Source organism: Corvus moneduloides, chromosome 7, assembly GCF_009650955.1.
Source record: "Corvus moneduloides isolate bCorMon1 chromosome 7, bCorMon1.pri, whole genome shotgun sequence".
Taxonomy (NCBI): domain Eukaryota; kingdom Metazoa; phylum Chordata; class Aves; order Passeriformes; family Corvidae; genus Corvus; species Corvus moneduloides.
In genome coordinates, this window is record NC_045482.1 from 19,785,518 (window position 1) to 19,808,549 (window position 23,032).

Below are 23,032 nucleotides of genomic sequence, written 5' to 3' on the forward strand. Positions count from 1 at the left end.
GGTAGTGTAAACCAGTGACCTAACTGGAGCCAATAAAAAGGTGCTAAACACAGCTGCGGATCTGGGTACTAAAAGGGAAAAACAGAAAAAATGTTCTGCAGGTGAAGTACTAGTGGACAATAACATACTGAAATGAACTATGATGGCTTTGCCTTTGCCTATTGTTTACCTTTGCCTCATAGGAGGGCAATGCAAGAGATCATTTGATAGTTGGCATTGCTATTCAGTCAGGTGTGGTGGGCTTCTTTTCCAGTTATCCTGCTACATCAGATGCAATTAGATTTAGATTTATGAAATCTTTTAGATTTCTGACACCCTCTTTATGCAATGGAGAAATCCTTTGAAGAGATACGCTACAAAAAAAAGGTAAGCATGCTCTGAAGAAAACTGAGTGCTCTGTTTTGGCCAAAGGCTGTACTAAGAGATCTGTGTCCTGTCAATATGATAGTGAAGATGAGCTAATCACTAAAAAAAGACACCATCAAGTGATATTTTTATAGTTTTAAAAACAAAGTTTAATTGTTAAAAGTTTCAACGTCAAAATGCATCAACTATATAGTAAATGAAAAAGTCCTCTCTGTCACAGGTATTTGCTGATGATAATTGTTCTAGCACTTTTTCATGAATGCTTGTTATTGGCCTCAGATCTCTGAGAAAAACTTCCATAAAATATTTGCTTTGGAAATAAATATAAAAGCATACAAAAAGTGGAAAATCCTTGTTATCAGAAGTCTAAACATAGTAGGTGAAACAGTAGAGCTACTAACCTTGTGAACTTCTCTCTCTTTCCTCTCTCTGTCTACTAGTAGAGCTTTGGCTGAGACTGGCATTTATTAGGTCACATACTATTAAGCCACTTTTGTTTTCAACATTCATTTCAAGTCCAAGCTAAATTATTTTTTGAGATCTGTGATGAAAATATTTCCAAGATTTCGCTGAAGACTGCAGGATTTACATACATTACTAAGAGGGGAAATCCAGCCATACAAACAGTAGTTAGAATAAAATTTGCTACCTATTAGTTGTATTTAACTTAACAATTAATTCATAGGCATTGTTTGGAGGATAAGCCACCAATACCTGGATTGTATTGAGTGCAAGGAAGTTTAACTAGTGTTGTTTGTAATTTCACAGAGCGAAAAATTGAGTTCTTGCCAAAATCTTAATCTATTCAACATTAATTTATAGTTCTTCAGAAATTTAAATGCTGGCAAAAATCCAGTAGTTGCTGGTTAGCTAGGAAGTATCTTAAGAAGTGGCCAGACAAATGAACTATTTAACAGTTACCAGTATGACTAGTATGCTGCTACAAAACTGTACAATTTGGGGACATTTTCATGCAACAAAACCAGAAGAGCCTATCAAAACTCCCTCACCATATCACATCTTCCAGCATTTTGTTTACAGTTTTGATAACTTGAAGAGGTTTAAGCGTGTGGCCAGGCAGGAGGCTCCAGTAGCATATCGGATCTCTTTCAGTATGCCAACCCATTCCTTCTTCTCATCATCATACCTGCATTTAAAAAAGTGTTAGAAAATAGCTTCTTTAAATTTGAGTTTGATGCTTCAGCACACATACATGAAAAGGAGGACAGTCCACCTGTTGTAAAGGCTTGTAGCAACCATGTGCTGAAGGGTGCTGTGAAAGGCTGCTTTTGTCCTCTACTCCAGAACAGAAAGATGTTTTTGCATGCAAGTTATTCTTTTCCTGGTCCCTAAAGCTTGTTGTTGGCCTGTGTCATGCTTTAATTACCATCTAAAAACTTCCTCCTTAAGCATCCCTTCTGAATTTCTTCAGATTCTTGCATATAAAATTGGAGGGTTCTCGTTCCTACTGACAACTGAAACTTCTGAATTTACACTAGCAACCAAGAGTCACAGCAGAGATATGATGTCTCATCACTGCTGCTGTGATTAGCTCAAAAAAATCTAAGAGACAGGGACTTGTGATTCTCTTGGAACAGTTACTCATTTGACTATCGACACATCAGTATGTACAGGCCTCTGTGTATACATGCTTTTCTGCATCACAGTGTCACAAGAGAATGTTTTTATTGGCAAGGCTAAACCTGCCAAGAGATGGCAATTTACTCTTCTAAAGAAGCTGAAGATTGTGACTCGGACTGGTCAAATAATTAGTAGGTGGAAGTAGTCATTAGATCCAAGTCTCATGTTCATTTGTTACTTTCTGACAAACTTTTTTATCTGTCAACAAGTGCTTTAAAACTTGTGCTATGGATCATTTTCAGAGTTAAACAGAAAAATAGTGTTAGCCTCCAGTGTCTACAAACATCAGTTTTATATAAGGCTTTTGACCAGGAAAGAGTGACTAAAATTAAACTTACTTCCATATGTCAGTGACTTCACTAGGTGCAAATTCTTTAGATTCAAGTTGAATCATTGCAAAGCCTCCAATAGCATACAAAGCTCCACTTAAAGTGACTAAACTGATGGAACTTCTCTCTTGGGGAAATTCAGACATAATCTCCCATCTAAGGATGAAAAGAAAAAGTCAAGTTGAACACATGAGAAATATTGTAAACTAAATGCACTAAAATACTTGTCTGGGCAACAAATTCAGGTACCAAGACGATGGTTTAGTAAAAGAAAAAAATTCTGAGATTTATCAGCAGTAAGTTCCAGTGTCTCTATCCCCTCAGGGACTTCTGCAACTCTTAAGTGACACTACTACACTGTTATGACATCTCTTCACAGGGACTACTTCTTACAGATTCCCTGATTCTTCAGTAATATGCTTCATACGGACATATTGTTCCCCAGTTATTCTCATTTTTCCCTATAGCTTCCAAAACACGTATTTATTTCAAGTGGCATTGGCACAACAATGTGAGTGTGTGCGGGTGCAGGAAAAATGTCTAGAGACAGGCTCTGTAAACTGCTGCTCTTGTTGCAAATGTCTCAGTGGGAGTGTAGGTACCTAAACAGCTTTGTGACTCTTACCTCAGAGTTCCTAAAACCCTAGATGATAAAACACTTGCTTAAAATAGCTTGAATATTGCACTCACTTATTAGTGGTCAGATCAAAAGCTTCAACAGATGCAGTAAGGCCTTCCTCAGTGACACCACCTGCAATGACAATCTTGCCCTTATGGATGGCTGTTCCAAACATCGAGCGAGGCACTTTCATTGGAGCCAGGTCTCTCCAGTCTCCTTTCTTGGGATTGTACACAAATAGTCTATTAGTGCATTTCCTGGGGAGGAAAAAGAAAACCAGTGAAAACTAATGAACTTTTGACTTGTTCTAATTGGGGTAGACTGTATGGGTTTATCTATACCGCCTCTCTCCTCTCCTGGAGATCCTTTCTTGTATCTAATCTGAGAATCCTTGCAATGTCTACAAAGCACTAATCACATCCATAGGACTAAATCACATGCTAAATGCAGTTTATATTACACCAGCAATTTCACTGTACCTTTGAGGAGAAAGACAACATCCTTTCCCAGCATACTGTATTCAGATGGATTTGTGGAGGAATACAGAGCAAAGGTTATGTAAAGGTAAGATTATGATGGTGTTTTGGCTGATATGACAAACTTTTATCTTAAATATCCCCTAAACAAACACTTAAAAATTACCACCACGTGTTCAGTGTGAGTGAAAACTTTTATTTTCCTAATGTTATACCCATTAAGGTATAACAGGTATCACAGGTCAGAAAATTGGAAAAACTGAGACAGTAATTCCAGGGCACCTAGGTATTTCTACCTGAAAGGAAAGAATACTTTCAGTGAAGGTCCTCATAGCTATGTATTACTAATTTGTCTGCAGTGTAAGTAAAATTTGCCTTGGAAGTAAGTATGGTTATTAAAATAACAAGTTGGATTACAATTTATATGTAATTTACCTTATCACAAAAAAATATATCCTACACACCATAATGTGTTCCCCTGTGCCAGACTCTTACCAACCTTAATCCAGAGATACAGAAAAGATGCAGGAAACACTCATTTCTGAGTGTGAGGACATATTATCTGTTAAGGACCAAGAAGATAATGTTATTAATTGGCATGAAAAGATAGAAACTCACTTATCATCAGTTTTTCCACCAAGACAATATATCAGTCCATTGTTTGAGATAGTTGCATGGCCATATACTTTGATGGGTAGTTTTTTGATCTCACCCCATTTCATTGCCCTGGAACAAAAAGATCACCGTTAGTTGACAAAACCTAACAATGGGCCATCTACATGTCCTCAGTGGGCATAATTAAATTTGAAACATACACAGGGTCATAGCACAATACTGAATCTAGCGACTCCTCAGTGCGAAGGTCCTTGCCTGCTATCACATAGATCTTGTTGTCTGACTCTCCCAGACCGAAGAGACACCTGGCTGATGGCAGTGGAGGAAGGGCAACCCACTCACCAGCAATGCTATCCAGCTGAAAGAGCATCAGAACAGAAAGGATTAGGAAAGGCAAAGAGTAAAAATCCACACAATGAATATTGTTCCACAGAATTTATCTATTGGCACTCAGTACCTCTCAACAGCAAATCTCCTTGCTTGAACAACCCACCCTTCCTTCAGTGCAGCTAATGAATGATGTCTTCTACCCACCCATGTTTCATAGTGCTGAGATGTAGCAGAGTCAATGCCATAAAACTCTTTGTGTCTGCTCACCCTCACTGTTTCCTTGCCTCTTTATTAAGCTCTTCTTCCTTATATAAAGGTCCCTCACTCTTGGTTCCCTATCATGTAGGAAAGAACAAGTGGTTCTTCTTCCTGCCCAAGGGAGCAGACACGCCTGCACTTCCACACTTGTATGTTTACCTGGTTGTGCTCATCACTACAGTGACATGCCAGACATGCTTACACAGTTGTTCTTACTGATCAGGAACCATCACATGGCAAATGGCACAGATGTTTCTTTTGCAATCCCTAGAGCAACAGATATGTGTTTCATCACAAATACCCTCAAAAGTTTGTGAGGTCTCTGAAGACACAATGAATAAAAGACTTCACTCTTATGCAAAATAGGTAATCACTGCAGCTCTCTTGGCAATAATATTGATGTAATTTCTACTGCAGGACTCTCAGGGCTGTCTCAATTCACATTCAGTATGCTGAAAACACCTAAGGAAAAGCAGCAGCAGGAGGACAGAAGAAAAAAAAAAATATTTTCCTAGAACTCTGGTGCTTATTTTTTATTTTGATCTGAGCATGTACAATTGAACCTGAATTATCTCTGATGTTCAAAATGAATTATTTTCTCACACCTACTGCATATAGATTTGCTTGACATTGGTACAGGAAGGGAGGGCAAGGTAAGAGTTTGTGTGGGTACAAAGGCATTTGACAGAAAGCAAAAGAAAGTTCAGTCAAAATAAAGTTCAGGGTTTAGCTTGGTGACGTTCTTCTTCCAGAAGTACATTCCACAGTCAAGGTTTCCTTGCTAAATGCATCTCCCAAACTTGACAGACCACCCCTGTTGGACAGAAAGTTTTATTTCAACAGTGAAATGTAGTTCCTGGGCATGGATCTCCCCAGTAGCTGGATCTGGGTGGGGTAATGAGAGGATGTGCCCCTCCGAGATCACAGCTCACTTAGTACTATCAGTCTTCACGATGACATGCAGACAGGGCATCAACTTGTCATGCATTTTCGAGCCAGTGGCAGCCTTGTTTCCTCCCAGGTTGCAAGCTACCAAATACAATGCTTCACTGGTGGGGAAAGGAAGATCAGCAAGTGAATACTGGTTTGGTACCACATTAATATTTTAGAGGAAACAACAGTCACATGGGTAATGCAGACAAGTATTTTAACTATAGGGAATAGCAGCAGCAAGCAAGCTTAAAGACGACAAGCAAACAAAATGATTTCAGGAAACGGATGTTGACATATAAAGTAGAATTCTGAAAACTTCATCAATTCTTAGTCTTGAGGTTTAGTTTCTCAGAGGCCTCTTTCTAGTAGCCTGACACTTACTTAGTTCTGGACTAAATACACATTACGACATCAACATGTTATTTCTATTGGAAGAATATTTCTGTAACCAGTCTTTCACTTCAGTGATTAGTGTTTTACACCTACATAAGGAAATGAAAGTGTTAATCCCTCCTCTACAAACTAAGACTTCCCTCTCAACAGATGTTACCAATGTCTGAAACCAAGTCTTTTCTTGTGTGTGAAATCAGTGAGCCATACTCCTATAAACAATATTTGCATTTTTAAATATCTGAAGGCCTAAAAATTCTATCACTGCTTATTACTGTGCTTTATTTCATATTGAAACAGGACTTAACTTTTACTCTTTCAGGCCAGTGTGTCTAAAGAGAGGACATGGCCAGCAGCATATTGCATAATTCATCACAAAATAGTTTAAATATACACCAAAGCACATAGCTAAAAACACAACAGATTTAGTTCATGGTATAAGCATGCCAAGCTCCATTTTTGCTAATCTTCCTGAAATATATTGTGGAGTTACAGTTAGTATTAATCAGCCTTATACAGATTTACAAAGATATAAAATTATACTCAGTTGAAACGTGTAGTGTACTGACGCTGACAGTTTGCCGAGAAAAAAACCTTCTGCCTCTATTGTATGGCCCTTAGGCTTTCAAATGTAGATATGACAAGAAGGACTTCTGCAATTTTAGTGACAGAAATCACACAATACACACATTACTGCTGTCATGAAAGTATTTCAGATGCAAAAGAAGACATCTCATTAGCTCTAAACCAGCTAACGCACTCCCAACTTTCATCGAAGTTAACAGAAATACATGAAAAGTATTTTACAAAAATTATTAGACTTAGACATCTGTACCATGAAAAATTTGGGCCTTAATGAAAGCCAGTGCCTACACTGAATATATTAATCCTTTTAATATTTTCTGAGATCTCACCAGGGGTTAATCTTGAAAAAGAAGATGCAAGTCCCTCAAGTTTCATTTCTCTCTCTGAGACAAAAATAACTCTCTCTAGATACTTCTCTCCATCACCATACAAAGAGACTAGACAACCCACTTGCAGAGACCCAGAACACTTTTCGATAACCCTTATAAGCACCTATTATTATACCAACAATTATAAAGCTTGTACCTGGAAGAAGTATGACTGGAAAGGCTGATCCTTGTTCTCCTCTTCCACATACAGTCCTCCAACAACATAGACCTGATTTTGTTTGGTGACTATACTGGAATGATTTCTGGGAATCTGTTCTGCGAGGGCTGCTAAGTAGCATTCATTTTCAAGAGGATCATAGGCTACTGCAGCAGTGTCATTAACCAGAAGAATCAGGTCTTTGACGAACATGCCATGCCTGGGAAGGTCATTTAGGTAGCCAGGCAATAAATCTTCATCTCCTACATCGCCATTCACCTCCCCTTTGGCTGACTTTTCTGTGCTTTTGCTAGAGTCAGGCAGTTTCCCAGCAAAAGCATCCTTAATAATCTTTACTTTTTTCTGAAGGTCAGAGTTGCTTTTAATTATATCATCCTTCTCAACCTGTTCTTTGAAATATTTTTCTGGCATAAGACGAAAACGTATGCAGTCAAAAATTTCCCCCAGGCTCTTTACTCTGTTCTCCTTGTCTGTTCGGACCCATCTCATTACTGCTTCGAATACCAGTTCTTCCTTCTCTACATTTAAACTGTCAGGTGAAATAACTGAGATAAGTTCATGCGGGGCAAGCTGCATGAAGTCCTCTTCTTTGCAGATCTGCACAAAATGATCTGAAACAAAATCACGGGCAGAAAATGCAAGTCTTGGGCAATCAAGCAGGACACCTAATCGAAGGATGGCCAGACAGTTACCAACAGCAAGCCTCTTCTGAAGATAGGAGACGCACACAGTGAATACAGAAGGGATCTGAAAGCGGCTGGCCAAAGCAAAAATATCTTGCACGTTAGAATCATTGAGATCAATACTTGCTGAATAAAGGTATTTGACAATCATATCCAGGATGTTGGGGTCAACATTATCTAGAACTACCTCCTTCTTTTTCTCTTCATTTTGCTCAGATAAGAAATACTCACGAAAATAAGGGCTACATGCCGACAGAATCAATCTGTGGCAAGGCAGGCTTCTGTCACCAGCTTTTAGAGAGCAATCTACAAACTTTTTCTCTTCAAGGAGTTCCTTGAGGCCATCCTGAAGGAGGGTGGATTGGTAAAGTCTGAGCTCTTCAGTGAGTTCCCTTTGGGAATCCATTTCGCAAACACTTGGGAAAGGGGAGGGAGTAGAAACCTTTAGCTGTTGTCTGCCCAAAGGTTTGTCTGTAAAAAAGGCAGACCAATGTGCTTTTTGCCCTGTGTGAAGCCTCTGCAACTTAATCTCGCTAGCTAAATATAGGTACATACTCTTACAGGTCGGAATTTGGAAAAACAGAGCTGCTCTTGCAGCTGTCAAAGACTGAAAGAAGCAACTGTTGCTCTTAGTCACTATGGTCATGTTTTGCCATCATTCTCCACATTGAATCAGTAAGATTACATGCAATGTAATAAATTGACATGAGTAAGGACAGCAGAATCTGACCCTCAGTGAGACAGCTATGAGCAAGATTTCACAGATACATGTTACTAAATATTCTGAAATAGAAATATTATTGATCAAGTTGTCATTTGTAGCTACTGTTCACTTTTTCATTGCTTAATACATTCATTGCTACAGTCATAAAGATACTAAAAAACTCCAGAAATTTGCATCAATTTCCTTTGTTCCAAGATTATTTTTATACGTAACTATATCACATACACAATTTCTTCAGATATTAAGACCTTGAAATTTTGGGCTGCTTCTTAATATCCATTTTGTTATAAACCAAACTATGCTGTTTAGACATAAAATATATGTTATTTCAGGTAAAGTTTTGCTTTACAAAATAATTCAAATTGAAGTCTCCACTCATATGGTAAAAAGTTCTTTGAATGTAATGGAAACAGGATCAAAATACAACTACTTGAATGCAAGATCTACAACAATATATAGTATTATCAAAGTTTATTGAAATAACGACTGCTTTTCAATATAGGTAGTATTTCATTAAAACATATACCTTGAAAGGTTTTCTACAAACACCAGTATTACATTCACACCACAGTTACTTTAACAGTCAGCTGCTGAAATAACAGCTGAGAGGAGAGCTCATTTGACTTTTTCCATTTATAGAAAACAGCACAGAGGTTTTATCTCACTAGAAAACGTAACAGCTGTGTCTTCCTTTAAACAATAAATGACTCATTCCTCTATAACACATAACATCATAAAAGGTCTAATGACTCACACACAGAAGCTATTTGCATGTGCATTTTTTTCTAGATCATTGCTTAAAAAAGTGCTCTAGCAAAAACAAACGAACAAACAACAACTGTATGAGCATATCTGGATTATAATTAAATACTAGGAATGATAAGTGCTGAATATTTAGCAAAATTATGAGACATGAAAGCTATTATTTGGAACAGAACTGCTTTTTCTTAAAGCTATCAATAACACAGCCAATATGCCTACGTACAAAATGTTTCTGTGTTGCAAATCATTAAACAAGTTATGGAAATTTAATTCAAACATAATCATTATGGGAAAGTACATCACTCTGTATAAATACATGAATACTTGAAATTGAGTGTCAAACTGCATACCTCACACTGCCCTGTCTCAAACAGTGGTCTCCATGTGCAGAAAAAGAGGAGGCTTCCTTTTCTGACATAGTGCTATGTAAAATGGCAATCAGTGCCTGGTCCTGGCAGCCAAAGCGCAATACATAAACACAGGAGCCATGAAGTTGTATAAAATGGGGTCTGAAACACCACGACCAACTCTCGTGTTGTCAGGGGAGGGAGAAAAAGGACAATCTTGAAAACAGCGGAGGTTACAAGTGTGTCAAATGGCACTGCCATGCCGTTGTGCAGAGGGACTCCAAGGTGCTCCCAGTCTGACAGGCAGAGGGAATTCACAGGTCCTTACAGCCGTGACCGAGGGGGGCCTGCAGGGGGCAGCGCTTCCCCCAGCAGCTGCACCCCGCCCTGCCTGCCTTACAGAGTGGCTGTCCTCCCACTGCTTAGAGGCAGCAGAAGAAATGCAAAGCCTTTAAGCATACAAGGTTTTTGAATAATCTTTCTTTTATGACATAGCCTGGGGCTTATTATATAATATTTGCCTGCTCTTTAGCTTTGGCATGTTCTTTCTCTGCTATTCCGATATTTCTAAATTATCTTCTACAGATCTAAATCCAGCAAGAACCAAGAGTTTCTCCTTGCTTAGGAAACAAACATGTGCCAATCTAAATCAGGTCATTACTTCCCAGAGTCCCTGGAGTGTGAATCCGTCCTTTAGCTTCTCTATTGCAAGTCCCAGTTCTTCTGAAAAAACAGGCTCCCGATCGTGTTGCTTTTTTGAATGCATGAGATACGAGAGAAAATAAAGCAGAAAGCACTTTTTAATTTCATTATCCCATTTTAACAACCTGAATGTGATAGTATGAAAAAAATCTCCTTACCTTGTTTTCATCAGCAAAGTAAGCCTGCAAAGGAAAACAAAAAAGAACCTTGAAAAAAGAAGTCTAAAATTCACATCTGCTCATAATTCCTTGGGGTCAAAACTGTATTGGGTAGGTCTTCCACAACAATCCAGTCTATAAGGGTTTTACTTCTATGTTAAAATAATTTACAAAAGAGTTCTAACAGGAGTTTCTGCTTTGGATTACAGATTACATACCACTGGATTATGGTATTTTTCATTAAATACCAATCTTAGAATTTTCCATCATAATAAAGATTTTTTAAATGGTAACATTTTCATATTACATTTGTTACACCGACAAACACTTTACAGGGAATGTTAGTATGAAGACAAACCGACAGCATCCTGATATTTTTTTGCCTTATATGCAGCAGCATTTACTACTCAACATCAAAAACTTGCTTAAAATGTGTAATATAAAAATTCAGTTAACATCATATTCAGTCTAAGAAATGAACATGGAGTAATAGAACACCTCAACAAGTAAGAGACGTGGGAAGAGATATCATCTTTCCCATTCTGTGTGTGCGGTAATGAAGGCTCAAACTCATCAGATATCAGAAAATATTCACAGCTCTGGAAATCTCTGGACCAGCAGATTCTAGATCTTATTTACCAAAAAGAGCCCAATCTTGCTTCAGCTGCCAGTGTGGACTGGTGAGAGGCAGCAAAGAAAGCGCTTTCCTGCAGTGTCAAGTGTTGTGGAATACTGGTGTGTAGCCACTCCTTCCTGGGCAACCTCTGTCTCTTACAGCAACCTTCTAACCATATTCAGCTTCCAGTTTTAGTTTGAGAATATAAAAAGCTCAGTTATTTAATTCAGGTGAAAAAGGCACCAACAGAGCAAACAGATCTCCATTTAAGGAAAAGGTATGTCTTCAAATATGCTGCAGATTGAATAAAAATGTGCAAAAATGAAAAGAAAAAAGGCAAAATGCTAGGAAAGAGGGAAAGGAGAAAACAAGAGTTTATCTGTGTTAGTAAAAGACTGCAAAATTAAAAGGAGTGGAAATAACACTGGTGTTAGCCCTGCTAATTTACCAAATTTCAGAGACTGGTAAGAAAATATGTCAATTGTCAATGCACCATGGCTAACATTTGAAAACACGTGCCATCTACCCTTGCAGTGAATAATGGAGCCAGGTGTTACTGAGCTGCACGCTAAGTTTGGAAATTCGTGGAAAGAGGGTCATCAAGCAACCTAAGGCATTTTAAAGTAAGCTTTCCTGAAATACTGGGAGACATAGTAATACAAAATTATTGCTGCCTTTCTAAAAAACTTTCAAGTTTGAATCTTAGATAAACGTTGAGCATATAGATCTCACCATCTATTTGTCTCTTCCAAGAGAAGGAAGACTTGCTTTAATATATTATATCTGATTATATTATACTGCTGATTTTCAAGCTATTCCTAATTTTAATGTATTGAGAAATTACATGCCACTATTATTCTAAATATCTACTACTATTCATTTTGAATAATAGTTTGCTCTTAAATTAAAAATTCATACACAGAATAAATTCCTGTAATAATCAGGATGTTTAATAAAAGGCATGTAGATGTGTTTTAAATATAGAAAGTACAGTTGCAGCTTATCTTTAATAGAGGATTACAGCTGTATGTTGCTTAAATCTGAATAATCAAACAAGAATGATTCTATTTTTCTGGTTTTTGTGGAGCCACTTACCACAAAAGCATCTGTATGTTCATCAGATTCTATTTCCACATCATCTGGAACCTGCTCCACTGTTAGGTCTTCAAGGGGTTGAGGCTGTAAATTAAAACACTCTAGTAAGTAAATTCACATATCTAATATGTTTAATATATTTTTATTACTGCTAACAGTATTGTATCTAATTTAAAATAAATAAATGGAGTACCTTTTCTTCCATTTCATAATCCACTCCAAATATAGGATTAGCTGAATAAACTTTGTGAAGTGAATTAATCTCTTTCACTGCCTCCTGTAGTTTCTCTACAGGGTCTATTTTAAAACCAAGTACATATCCTCCACTCTATATAACAGAAAAAAGACAACATCCGTTTATTAGTCTTATTTTTAAACAGTTTTTTTCTCCTTGATAGTGATTTCCAGTTTAATGATAGCAATTTTCAGCTTGCTGAGAAAACATTATCTTTGATATTATCTTTTTTCATTCTGCCACTTGAATCATGGGTGAAATAAAAACAATGACAATGCTTCTCTATGAGGTAGATAAGCTTTTAACTGTTAGCCCATTATATACACGGGGAACAAACTCCTTTTACAAAAAACCACAAGCAAACAAGAGCAGGATAAATTCAGAAGTGATATTAACAATTGATTCCCAGCAAATGTTTAGTCTGTTAGGTCTTGATGTTGTTACTAAAGCAGCTTTCAGATACACAGAAATAATGAAGATTTAAAAGAGTGGTCTTAATTAAGTACAGATCCCAAAGATAATTAGTTAGATCCCAAAGATAATCTGTCAGAAGACAGTGTATTTGACAGTTATAAGCTAGTCATGCTGGCCTATTGTTGCTTTGCTTAGAGAAACTGTAACTCCCAATAGCCATATTGACCCTAACATACACTTGAAGAAGTGCAAAGAGAATTTTTCTAAAGTTTTCAAAAGGCCACACAGAAGGAATGCTCTTATGTACCTTAAAAATATACCCATAACATTTCAAAATTAGAGAAATATTGTATATAAAAATGTAATCAATATAAAAAGGCTACTAAAGCTTCTTACCTGCTGAGAACTCTCTATCACAAGTGCCAAACCAAACTTGGAGTCTCTCATTTTTATTGAACGCTAATGATGAAGAGGTATAACACTGTTAAAAATTTTGTAAGTACTGGATGAAAATCTCTTTGTTGCAGTTTGGTTTTTTACACTGTAATAATTACAGTTACTGGCTCTGGAAGCTTGGCTACCAGCATTCCCTCCCATTTACCATTACAAATCGGAACCCCTGAAAACTCAAGAAGAAGTGTTTTATTAGAAGTGGTAACAGTAAATTTCTGAACATCAGGTTCACAGATCATTATTCCCAGTGTATGTAGGTGGCATGAAGCATCAGAATAAATACTTAAAAAATTTGAAATACAAGCCATTTTCAACACCTGTACCTGTCCATGAAATTCCCCAACTAATCTGGACAGAAAAGAAAATGTACCCTGCGGTTGATGCTGGTAAGGCTAAATTCCTCCCTGAATGTGGGATATGAAATAAAATTTTGGTGAGCTGGGAGTTTTAACTAAAGACCTGAGCATATGCTGTTTAATTTTGAAAATGGTGGTTGTAAGATACTTACAATTTGTAGATATGGTATGCTGACATTAAAGCTGTCGTTCATATTTGCATGCCAAACTATTCTCACATTAGTAATAAAAAATGTTCCCAAATTTCCCTATTAAAGAAAAGGCATGTTAGCATTGCTTTTAAGTACAGAGTTTTTTTCCCAAATGCGATGATTATTGCTATCCATTTACACATAAGCAAGGTACAGCTTCATATTTAATTCACTAAAAGCCTGATTCTTCCCTACCAAACCCAGTCGAAATGTTTCTATTGATTGCAAGGAAGCAGGATCCAATCTTTAAAGGCTACAGAACCTGAGTAATGAAAATAGCTGGGAGTTCCTACTACTGCAGCAAGGCTGGATCAAGTCACAGCCCAGCCAACCTCATGGGAATACATGAAGCCATCTGAGCGTTATTAACTGTACAGATCTGGAATTGGCATAAACTGTAAGTATAATGGCATGTGGGTTAAACTTAGGTAATTGAGGAGATGTGTGCCAAGGGATGTAGAGGAAAGAACTTTTTAGCTTGTGAGGGTGGATCATATTTCTATTCTGGACTAAAATTGCACAGACAGAAATATCAGCTCCTGTTTTGTTTCACTGCTCCGGGATATGCTTGCAACTAATGCCCTGTAAAATAATAAATGTTTTCTATTTTTATCTTAAAGTCTTTTATCTTTTCTTGTTTTAAGACACAGATTCCTTTCCAATATTTTCGATTTCCACTAAACAAAAGACAATATAATCTTAATACTGCTTAGTCAAAGCTGTATGTAAACATACAAACATTCAGCAGAGCACTTCAGAAAGGTGATTTTCCTTCAGAATCATACAAAGCTTTAGACTCATAAATATATCTTTTTAACAGAAACTGTATATTTAGTTCCTTGCATATTAGCCAGGTCATGTAGACTTCAGGTTGCAAAAGGAGATTTTGTTGTATCGAGTAGCAAATGGCATCAGTTTCTCTGCATGCATCAGCTGATGAACAGCACTAAGGGTAATCCCTTGGAGGTTACAAAACTATGTTAGTACAATTGCTACATGGAAGCTGAAACATTTTAACTTTTCTGTAGTAAATGCACTCTGATTCTTCACTATACCTGGTCACTTGATAAATTCCAAACTCCATTGACTTTATCATATATTTGTTCCTGTGGTAACAATCTCAGTTGCTTGTTTTGAATCAATGCACTTCTCAGCTTCAGATCACGATACATTTTGGAAGTTTCATAAGCTCTGCAAAAAATAAAAGATACACACTAGTTCATACATAGTTCAGTTTTTCTATTATCTTTACTTTTTGTTTTAATGCAGATACGAAATGTATATTTTCAGCTTTTCTTATCACCACATTGCCCAAAAGTGAGAGTACTACCAAAACTTTTTCAACATACTAAATTATATTCTAGTTTTCCTTAATGAAATTATCTTTAAACTTAAAAGGGGTTTTTAACAACTTTTTGATCTCTTGTATTGTTCATGTCTATACTATTTCTTCCTTTTCCTTAAGACAGCCATCACCCAGCCTCTGTTGCAAAGCCTAAGTTTCCTGGAGTTTCCTGGGTCCCATGCTCTACATAGCATGGACATTAACAATCCTTTATTTCTCAGTGCCAGTTAAGTCACAAACATCCAGTATATATGTCAGTATTCCATAGCTCTTAGACACCTATGGTAATGTATTATGCACACATTCATTCAGATGACTTGTCCTTAGGTGGGAAGCATACACTGTTTTATAGTTGACTAAGAGTTCTGACCAGGATTTAACTCTTCATTTCCTTTACATGGTCTGAAATTACAGGGAATTATTACTGACAGAAATCGTATCTTGAAAATGCACACTGAAATTAGCTCCTCTGTGCTTTTATTTGTTCAGATAGTTTATACACACAAGGTGTATGAATTGTGTTCAATAACTAGTATAAATACAGATTAGTTGTCATTATGTGCAGTTGTCTACTAAAATTTGTGATCATTCTCCCCTCTCCTTCCAGACATTGTTCTCTTTTGGGAAAGTTTTCTGAATGTTGAATATGGACAGTCATATACTGTGTCTATCAGCAGTTGTAACCCCCCATATTTGAGTCATTGATCAAACACTGTTTTAAGTACACTACCTGTGCACAGCAATAACTGAAGTGAAGAGTCTGGGACTTCCAGGAACAACATTGGTAAATATGAACTCAAACCGAGTATTGTTACATTTAGTCAATATATACAGAGCTTCTGTCTGCCCTCGTAATTTCTGTAAGGGAAAAATGAAATTTTACATTTTGTCAGTATAGTAGCTTGATTGTACAAATAATAAATATTCTTCAGATATTGTCTAAGTTATTGTTTTAAATAGAGTATATGGAGGTGTAATCCTGATTCTACCACTGATCTACTGCTGTCTTCAACTGAACTTATTTTTCTTTTCGATAAACTAGCAGTTCCACCAACAGTAAAACTAATGAAGCCTGCCTGCTATACATTTGCAATATCATGACTGAACCAGTATTTTTGGTTTTGTTATCATGTGGTTGCCCAGGAAATCTACAGCATCTTCCTGCTAGTTCTTTGCAGCAAGTCAAACAAATAGCTTCACAGTTGCATGTAATTCCATTCAAGCTATGTATTTGAGAGCTCTACACTTTTAAGATTAAACTTTTGTTACTATTCTATTACTGATCTTGCAAGTAAACTTTCAGATTATTGTTGATATAGTGCAGTAAGTATAAACAACTAATTACAACTTATTTTATTATTTTTAAAAGTATTTTTTGGAACTTACTGAGTTGGCAGTTCTTGTAGTTATATTTATAACACAGTTGTAACCGACAGCTTAAAAGTCAGGGGAGAAAAAAAACATTGTTTTGAAAACAAGAAAAATAAGAGTCAAAATTACAAAGGACATTACTGAATTTTATAGCACAGCTGTGGATGCTATTTGTGAGAATTACACCTTGTGGTTAATCCTCTGGGTTCTTATCACAACACTGAAGACTAATTTAAGCTGGAAAGGATCTTGGGAGGTGGTTTGGTCAAGTGCTGCTCTCAAACCTGGACCAACCCTGTCTGTCTGCTCAGTGTACAGTCCAATCCAATAAATATTTCCACAGAAGGGGATTCCCCACTGAGTACTGGAAATAACTGGGGTACAAAGTAACTGCATCCTGCCCCTGTTTCAGCACATTAAATTAAATACGAGCAGACCGCTAGCTACTCATACAGTTAAAGTGAGACACTTATTCAGAGTTTACAACACTAAAATTGGAAAGGCAGGTACTTGTGGAGAGTAAATAGAAAAATGCAGAAGGCGAATAAACAGGTGGCAACAAGAGGTACAATTAAAGCAATGTATGATGAAGCTGAAACTTCTGTTTCTTTCTAAAAAATAAAATGAATCCCACATCAGCCAAATGAAAAATACATCTGAAGAACTCTTCAGCTTATTTTCCAAGACATTAACATCGAATATTGAATATTACTATTTTTCTATGAATTATCACCTCAGTTCCTATATTATAAATAGATTCATTAGTAACAGAGCAACACAATTATACTTCAGTATTCTGTACTGAAATCAATACTTTGTGAAGGAATAGCACGCCACCATAAAAGAAAACAAAAGGTAATACTTACAGAGATTGACTCTGGGCAACGACAGTGAGCGCCAAATGATCCGCAAATTTGTCACAAGCAGTCGGCCTGGAGATGAAGAGTATAGATATTTTAAATCTAAATAAATTCCATTAATTGGAATGTTCTGTTCTGTTACATATATTTACCTTTAGTTTTGAAACAACAGAATATTCCTTCCCCTTGACAGGAAAAAGACAAAAAGCACAGGACACCCCACCAGAAAAATCACTAAACCACTAAACACATTTTTTTCTTAAATGCTGGGAGAGAAAATCCAACAAGGAACAAATGAAACAACCTCTAATATATACCAGCATTCCTCAAAATCAAACCAAGAACAGTTATTGATTTCAATCCAGATGCTTATAGTAAAAATGTAGACACAATCAGTGCAGAACTGCTCTGGGGAGAAGGGGAAGGCAGTGAGTTAACTATCACAGCTGTCTTCAGGAATAACCTCACCCCTTTGTCATATGCAAATTTATTCCATTCTGTACCCTGTAGAGCAGCACATCCAAGCCCCAGAAGGGTCATCTCAGCATGCTGGCAGCTTTAGCCCCTGCCACTACATATTCCTTACTAATTCAGTTAAAAACAGCCTGGGAAAAATTGAGCATTAAAGAGGATTACGGCAGAACAGCATCACACTGTTTATAAATGGATTATTCTTGCAAGGCTTTCAATTCTAAACAAATTCTGAGACAAGAATCACTTTCCTACAACTTTAGGAGATCCTGTCTGAAAACACTCTGAGGCAGATCTATGAAACAAGCAGGATCTCTTCTGTGCAACAGAGCACTGATACTGAGTTCAATGGAAACCTGACCAGGCTTTCATGAACCTACACAGGTTAAACAGTAGAAAATTTACAATTTCCCTGAGTATGCAGTTACCTCTGTCTCCATTGTTTCCTTTGGTATCTTCAACAGACTCTAAGCAGTCTATAAGGACCTCTCCAGGTCTCATTTTCATTTGTCTAAAAAAAAAAAGGAAAAATAATCTGATTTATCTTGCAAAAATAAGGCCATTTCTATTTCCCTACTTCACTTTCCTCTGTTTTCTGCTCAGTACGTCATGCAGTGAAAAATCCACATATGCATACATACATACAAATCAACTTTACATACCTGAAATTAGCACTACATCTCAGAGATTAAAAATATTAATATCATTATCATTAAATCATAACAATAAATAAATATGTAGCAAGTGTGGCCAAGAAAACTATACTCCAAAATAAGGAGAAAGTGTATGGAAATTGGAGGGAAAAGAAAAAAACCACTTGCATTCACATAATTTTTAGAGGATAGAATTTATTGCCTCTTGTACTTTCAGGTCACAAGGAGTGGAAGTAGGCTCAGGAAAGAAGAAATGCCAGCAAAAGAAATATCTTATGTATAAGGACATATGAAACGCTCAGCTAAATTTTCCACAAAGGGTGTGGTTTGCTCTTTGGTTTGGTTTTTTTGTGAGGTCTTCTATTTATTTGTTTATATTATTATTTTGCTTCATTTAACTGTTCTAACCGCTTAATTACATAACAACAAATGTAGTAGGAATTTTTGCTGTATTTTAATCGTATTGTCAAAAGCAGCCAAAGCTCTTCATGCATGGCATGACAGAAACAAAATGTATTATAAAGACAGAGTTTCGTGAAATACTGCACAGCCACCGCCCTGTTCCCTGAGGAGGATGCTAACTCCACGGCAGGGACGCCAAGTCCTGGTAACCATGAGTGCCACCGTCCCCGCAGACACACGCCTTCAGTTTGGCTATACTTCTCAGTGCAAGAAAAGCTGAGCTGGAAAAAATATATACCCTTCCCTCACTCTTCCAGTGTCCAATCTTTTATTTTGTTTTCTTTTTATAGATTGGAAACGGTGAGTGGGCCCCACCCATGAAGCCGTGCCCGCCCTCCCGCGCCCCGCTCCGCCAGGTGAACTCGCTCTTCCCGCGCCGCCACAGCGCGGCGCTCCCGGCATGCACCGCGCCGATAATGGCGGTCGGCCTCCACCTGCAGAGGGAGTGTTCAGCCCGCAGCCTGTCGGCGCCGGGCGGGCCCGAGAGCGCCGCTGTGAGGGCAGGGCCGGGACACGGACACTCACTGCGGGGAGATGTCGAAGCGGACATCCCGGTCCTCCCACAGCACGTCCAGTACCCCGCTCATAGCCGCCACCCGCCACGACGAGTCCGCGCGCCGCCCTGGCAACGGGCTGTGGGAGGAGGGGCGGTCTCGCGCTCCCGCGGCGGCCGGGATTGGCTGCGGTGCTGCACGTGGGGAGCGCACGCGCACTCCCGCCCGCCCTGGCTCCTCCCCCGGCTCATCTGAGGCGCTGAAACCCAAAACCTGAGAGAGGCTCGCGTTCTCGCTAATGCAGCCTTCAGCCCTGGCGATTTCCGGGGTGGGTGTTTGTTTGGTGGTTTTGGGTTTATTTTAAAATAGATGGGATGTGTCATTTTTAATTTGAAATTACTTGAAAACTGTATCTAAATTTTAATTGCAGTGCCGTACCACTTTCAAATTTAAAAAATAATACTCCGAAAAAGAATCCTAAGAAGAAACTTGTCCTTTGATAGTTCTTTCCCTAAAGCTTGTCCCTGGGTTGGAGAGGACCCCGTTGCACCCATCTGGAAACTGACACAAACTGTACGAAATCAGAAAGCAGCAGGTGGGAAGTGCCTCGTCCTCTCTGGACGTGTCAGGAGAGGGGCTGAGGGTTCTGCAAGCAGAAAGGGTGGAGGGTGTTTTGGTTGAGGCTAAACTCTGTTTTTTGTTGATGTGCTTGATGTTACCATTTGCTCAGGAAAAAAACCCAAACCGCCCAAATCCAACCAAAAATGAGCATCGAGTTTCATGTACAGGAGTGGGTAATCTGAGATGTTTGGCCTTGTTAAGGGCTGTGGCAGAAATCCAGTTACATTATCTGAAACATATGACGCAGTAAGTGTGATTTAGCTGTGAGGTAAGTTTTTAGTCCAGTAAAGGTACCATTATCCATTTTCTGTCCTGGCAGTAAAACCAGAAATGTTTTATTATAAACAAGCTTTAAGGTATATTATAGAAAATGCAACATATACAGGCAGACATAAACGTAAAAAGCAGTATCACAGTGGCAGACAGTGTTTAATGTTTTGAACGTAAGTTTAAATAGTTAACTAAGGAAGATGAAAATATTAAAATACATTTAAAAATTAGGCTTGGCTTTCAGAAGAGGAACACATAACAAGGACTACTTTAGACATGAACTAACCCAATGCAGTGGTGCCAGTTATTGGTATATTCATTCACAGAAATCTGTGGATGTGTTTTAACTGTAATTGTCATGGATCTTGGCTAGTTAATAAAAACTGAGGCGAGTTTACAGGAAAAAAAAGGACTAAATGTATCTGTGATATGTTTAGGAAAGGTGGGGAAGGAACTGAACCACCTTCCTGTCCTGTGACCCAGTGAGCACATAGGCCAAAATTTGATGCATTTGTTGTATTTATCTGTACTCAGTAGTACTCTGCATGTAATTTGGAAATGGATATCTTATGCTTTAAATAGTGAAATACTATTTGTGAGAACAGTTTCACTTATAAGATGTGAAGTTTTCATTGCAGAATCCATGCCAAATATCAGATTTCTGTAACAAAGGGAGAAGAAATTACCTAATGACTAAGGATTGGTTTCCAAAGCCATATAAGTAGTTTAAAATAAGGTCTAGTTAGTGACTGTACAATGGTAGTATTTTAAGATTTAGGTGAAGGAAGGGCAACTGCTATGGCAAATGCTACACTGGTCTTACTATAACTGAGTAAAAAAGGAAATGTTGTACTCTAACTGAGCAAAAAAGGAAATGTTGTACTCTTGATACTGCTGAAAATTTGCTATTTTGTTATAATCACAATGTCATATAATAAATGCTAAAAGTATTAAAGTATGCTTGCATAGGTAGACTTGTTTTAGTTAGTGGGCATATGCCTTCATAAAGTTAGCATTCCATAAATTAATTGGTTTGATTTTAGATATCGTGCTAGATACTTGATAAAAAAGCCAAATAATCAATAGCTTCAACCTGCTCATTTTTAATGTAGAGACTAATTCCTACCTCCAGAAAAAAATACACAAGCCTGTCTACATTCCTCTTCAGTCTCAAAACGGTTTGCATTTCCACCGCAGCCACCATACCAAAACTGAGCGCAGGCATTGGCTTTTTTATCATAATACCATCTTATTGTATAAACGCGGCATGGCCCTTGATCTAACCTTAGCTTGCACTGGAGGTCCACAACACTTTCTAAAATAAAAAGAAAAAAGAGGAATAGAAACAATTCAGTTTGTAAAAGTCAATTGTATTCCATAGACTTTACCTTTAAAACTCTGATTTTGTTTTATTTTTTTCTGCTAATCTTATATGATAGTTTAAGATTCTCTTTTAGTTCTAAAGATGTTAGTATTGAAGGCAAGTTATAAGTGCATCTTAGTAGTCAATAAACTGTTCCCCTTTACTGGCATGATTCTAGTAATTCCAGAAATAATAGTATTATAGCTCCACATACAAAAAGAGCAAACAATGTGAATATGATAATTTTGAAATACATTATTTTGAAATCTGATTAAGTGCAGCCAGTCTTGTGAGCAACCTGAAATTGTAAGCCAAAGACCTGTAAGCTAGGTGCATCTGCTGTTTTTGCATCTGCTGCATCCTTCTGCTGTATATCAGTTCTTGTGGTATGGAAGAAGAGAGGTTAAAATACTGAGAAGAATATAAAACTTTTGCCTTGCTTTTGTGAGATATTTGTGCTACTAATCTAATAAAATGATAGTAATTATGTATGTAAGTTTGAATGTAAAGCTTGTTGGTCTGGTGACTGCTACAGATATGGATTAGAGGACTGTGAGATACTAATCTAGTCTCACTTTAATAATACCATGAGATAGAAAACAGTTTTTTGTGAAGTTTAATGTTGTGACTAATATTTTGTCTTTTGCAACTGGTATCTTGTTACTTTTTTGAAAAAAAGTTAGTGCCAGAGACCAAATAAGTTATGCCACTGTTCCCAGGAAATATGAGAACATGTTTCTATTGCTGTCTTCTGTTGCTCCCATCATAATACACTATTACTGGAACTGAAAACCCCCAAATGATGACCAAAATACATTTGAACATTTCACATGAAAAGAACCAACACTTTAAGCAGTCAGCTAATTATTATACTTCAAATGACTAAACACTGTTTTTTCCTATTGCTCCTCTGAAACAGAAATATATTCTTTCAGTCCAATTCTGAACTCACTATCTGTGTCTTTAATGAAGTCTCCCACCTCTGCAGACTGCCCCTCCTTGGCTGATGAATGACCTGCTGACTGGCCCACCTTCAATGAGCATTATTCTGTTTTTAGATGCCCCTTATAAGCTCCCTCTCAGGTTATAGATAACCTTGCTTTTGCTTTAAGGGGAGCGGTGGGATCCGGAACTTGGGAAGACAAGAACTGCAACTATAAAATCCTGAAATGACTTTTCTTCTACATCACAGATTCACAAAATCTGCAGAGAATGGAACAAAGGTACTCTGATTTAAAGCCTTATTAAAAGTTCGTACCAGGAGAAGAGGGAAAAAAATGAAAAACTGGTTATGGTCT

General features: G+C 37.5%; 3 protein-coding genes across 4 annotated transcripts in view; all 3 read right to left on the reverse strand.

Moving 5' to 3' along the window:
• Positions 1 to 486: 486 nt before the first annotated feature.
• Positions 487 to 8,849, reverse strand: KLHL41 (kelch like family member 41). The gene is made up of 6 exons (XM_032115137.1): positions 7,068 to 8,849; positions 4,247 to 4,404; positions 4,050 to 4,157; positions 3,027 to 3,212; positions 2,346 to 2,492; positions 487 to 1,513 (listed from the first exon to the last, which is right to left on the reverse strand). The coding sequence occupies exons 1-6, from the start codon at positions 8,415 to 8,417 to the stop codon at positions 1,402 to 1,404; spliced, it is 2,061 nt and encodes a 686-aa protein (XP_031971028.1). The 5' UTR covers positions 8,418 to 8,849; the 3' UTR covers positions 487 to 1,401.
• A 100-nt stretch (positions 8,850 to 8,949) lies between these two features.
• Positions 8,950 to 19,638, reverse strand: BBS5 (Bardet-Biedl syndrome 5). Of its 2 annotated transcripts, XM_032115142.1 has the most exons (12): positions 19,512 to 19,638; positions 18,300 to 18,382; positions 17,407 to 17,472; positions 16,556 to 16,605; positions 15,900 to 16,027; positions 14,880 to 15,015; positions 13,786 to 13,881; positions 13,221 to 13,283; positions 12,369 to 12,503; positions 12,176 to 12,259; positions 10,465 to 10,488; positions 8,950 to 10,355 (listed from the first exon to the last, which is right to left on the reverse strand). In XM_032115142.1, exons 1-12 carry the CDS (start codon positions 19,571 to 19,573, stop codon positions 10,254 to 10,256), a joined length of 1,029 nt encoding a protein of 342 aa, XP_031971033.1. In that variant the 5' UTR covers positions 19,574 to 19,638; the 3' UTR covers positions 8,950 to 10,253. The 2 variants fall into 2 exon arrangements, with proteins under 2 accessions (XP_031971033.1, XP_031971034.1); XM_032115143.1 differs by lacking the exon at positions 12,369 to 12,503.
• Positions 19,639 to 20,321: 683 nt separating this feature from the next.
• Positions 20,322 to 23,032, reverse strand: part of LOC116446597 (collagen alpha-1(XXVIII) chain-like) — a 32,880-nt gene continuing 30,169 nt past the window's right edge. Inside the window, exons 35-36 of the mRNA XM_032114709.1 lie at positions 21,498 to 21,686; positions 20,322 to 20,413 (exon numbers count right to left, since the gene is read on the reverse strand). Coding sequence (XP_031970600.1) covers positions 20,322 to 20,413; positions 21,498 to 21,686 — 281 coding nt within the window. The remainder of the gene's footprint in view (positions 20,414 to 21,497; positions 21,687 to 23,032) is intronic.

Bases quoted from the DNA above. Each gene is read 5' to 3' on its own strand.
- KLHL41 (XM_032115137.1), bottom strand. From the start codon at position 8,417: ATGACCATAGTGACTAAGAGCAACAGTTGCTTCTTTCAGTCTTTGACA. The intron at 4,158-4,246 runs GTATGTTTCAAA...TTTTTGTTCCAG, and splicing joins GTATTGTGCTATGACCCTGT to GGCAATGAAATGGGGTGAGA. The intron at 2,493-3,026 runs GTGAGTGCAATA...TTTCATCCTTAG, and splicing joins TTTGATCTGACCACTAATAA to ATGGGAGATTATGTCTGAAT.
- BBS5 (XM_032115142.1), bottom strand. From the start codon at position 19,573: ATGAGCGGGGTACTGGACGTGCTGTGGGAGGACCGGGATGTCCGCTTC. The intron at 16,028-16,555 runs GTAAGTTCCAAA...TTTCCCTTACAG, and splicing joins CTACAAGAACTGCCAACTCA to AAATTACGAGGGCAGACAGA. The intron at 13,882-14,879 runs GTATAGTGAAGA...TTTCTTTAATAG, and splicing joins GGAATTTATCAAGTGACCAG to GGAAATTTGGGAACATTTTT.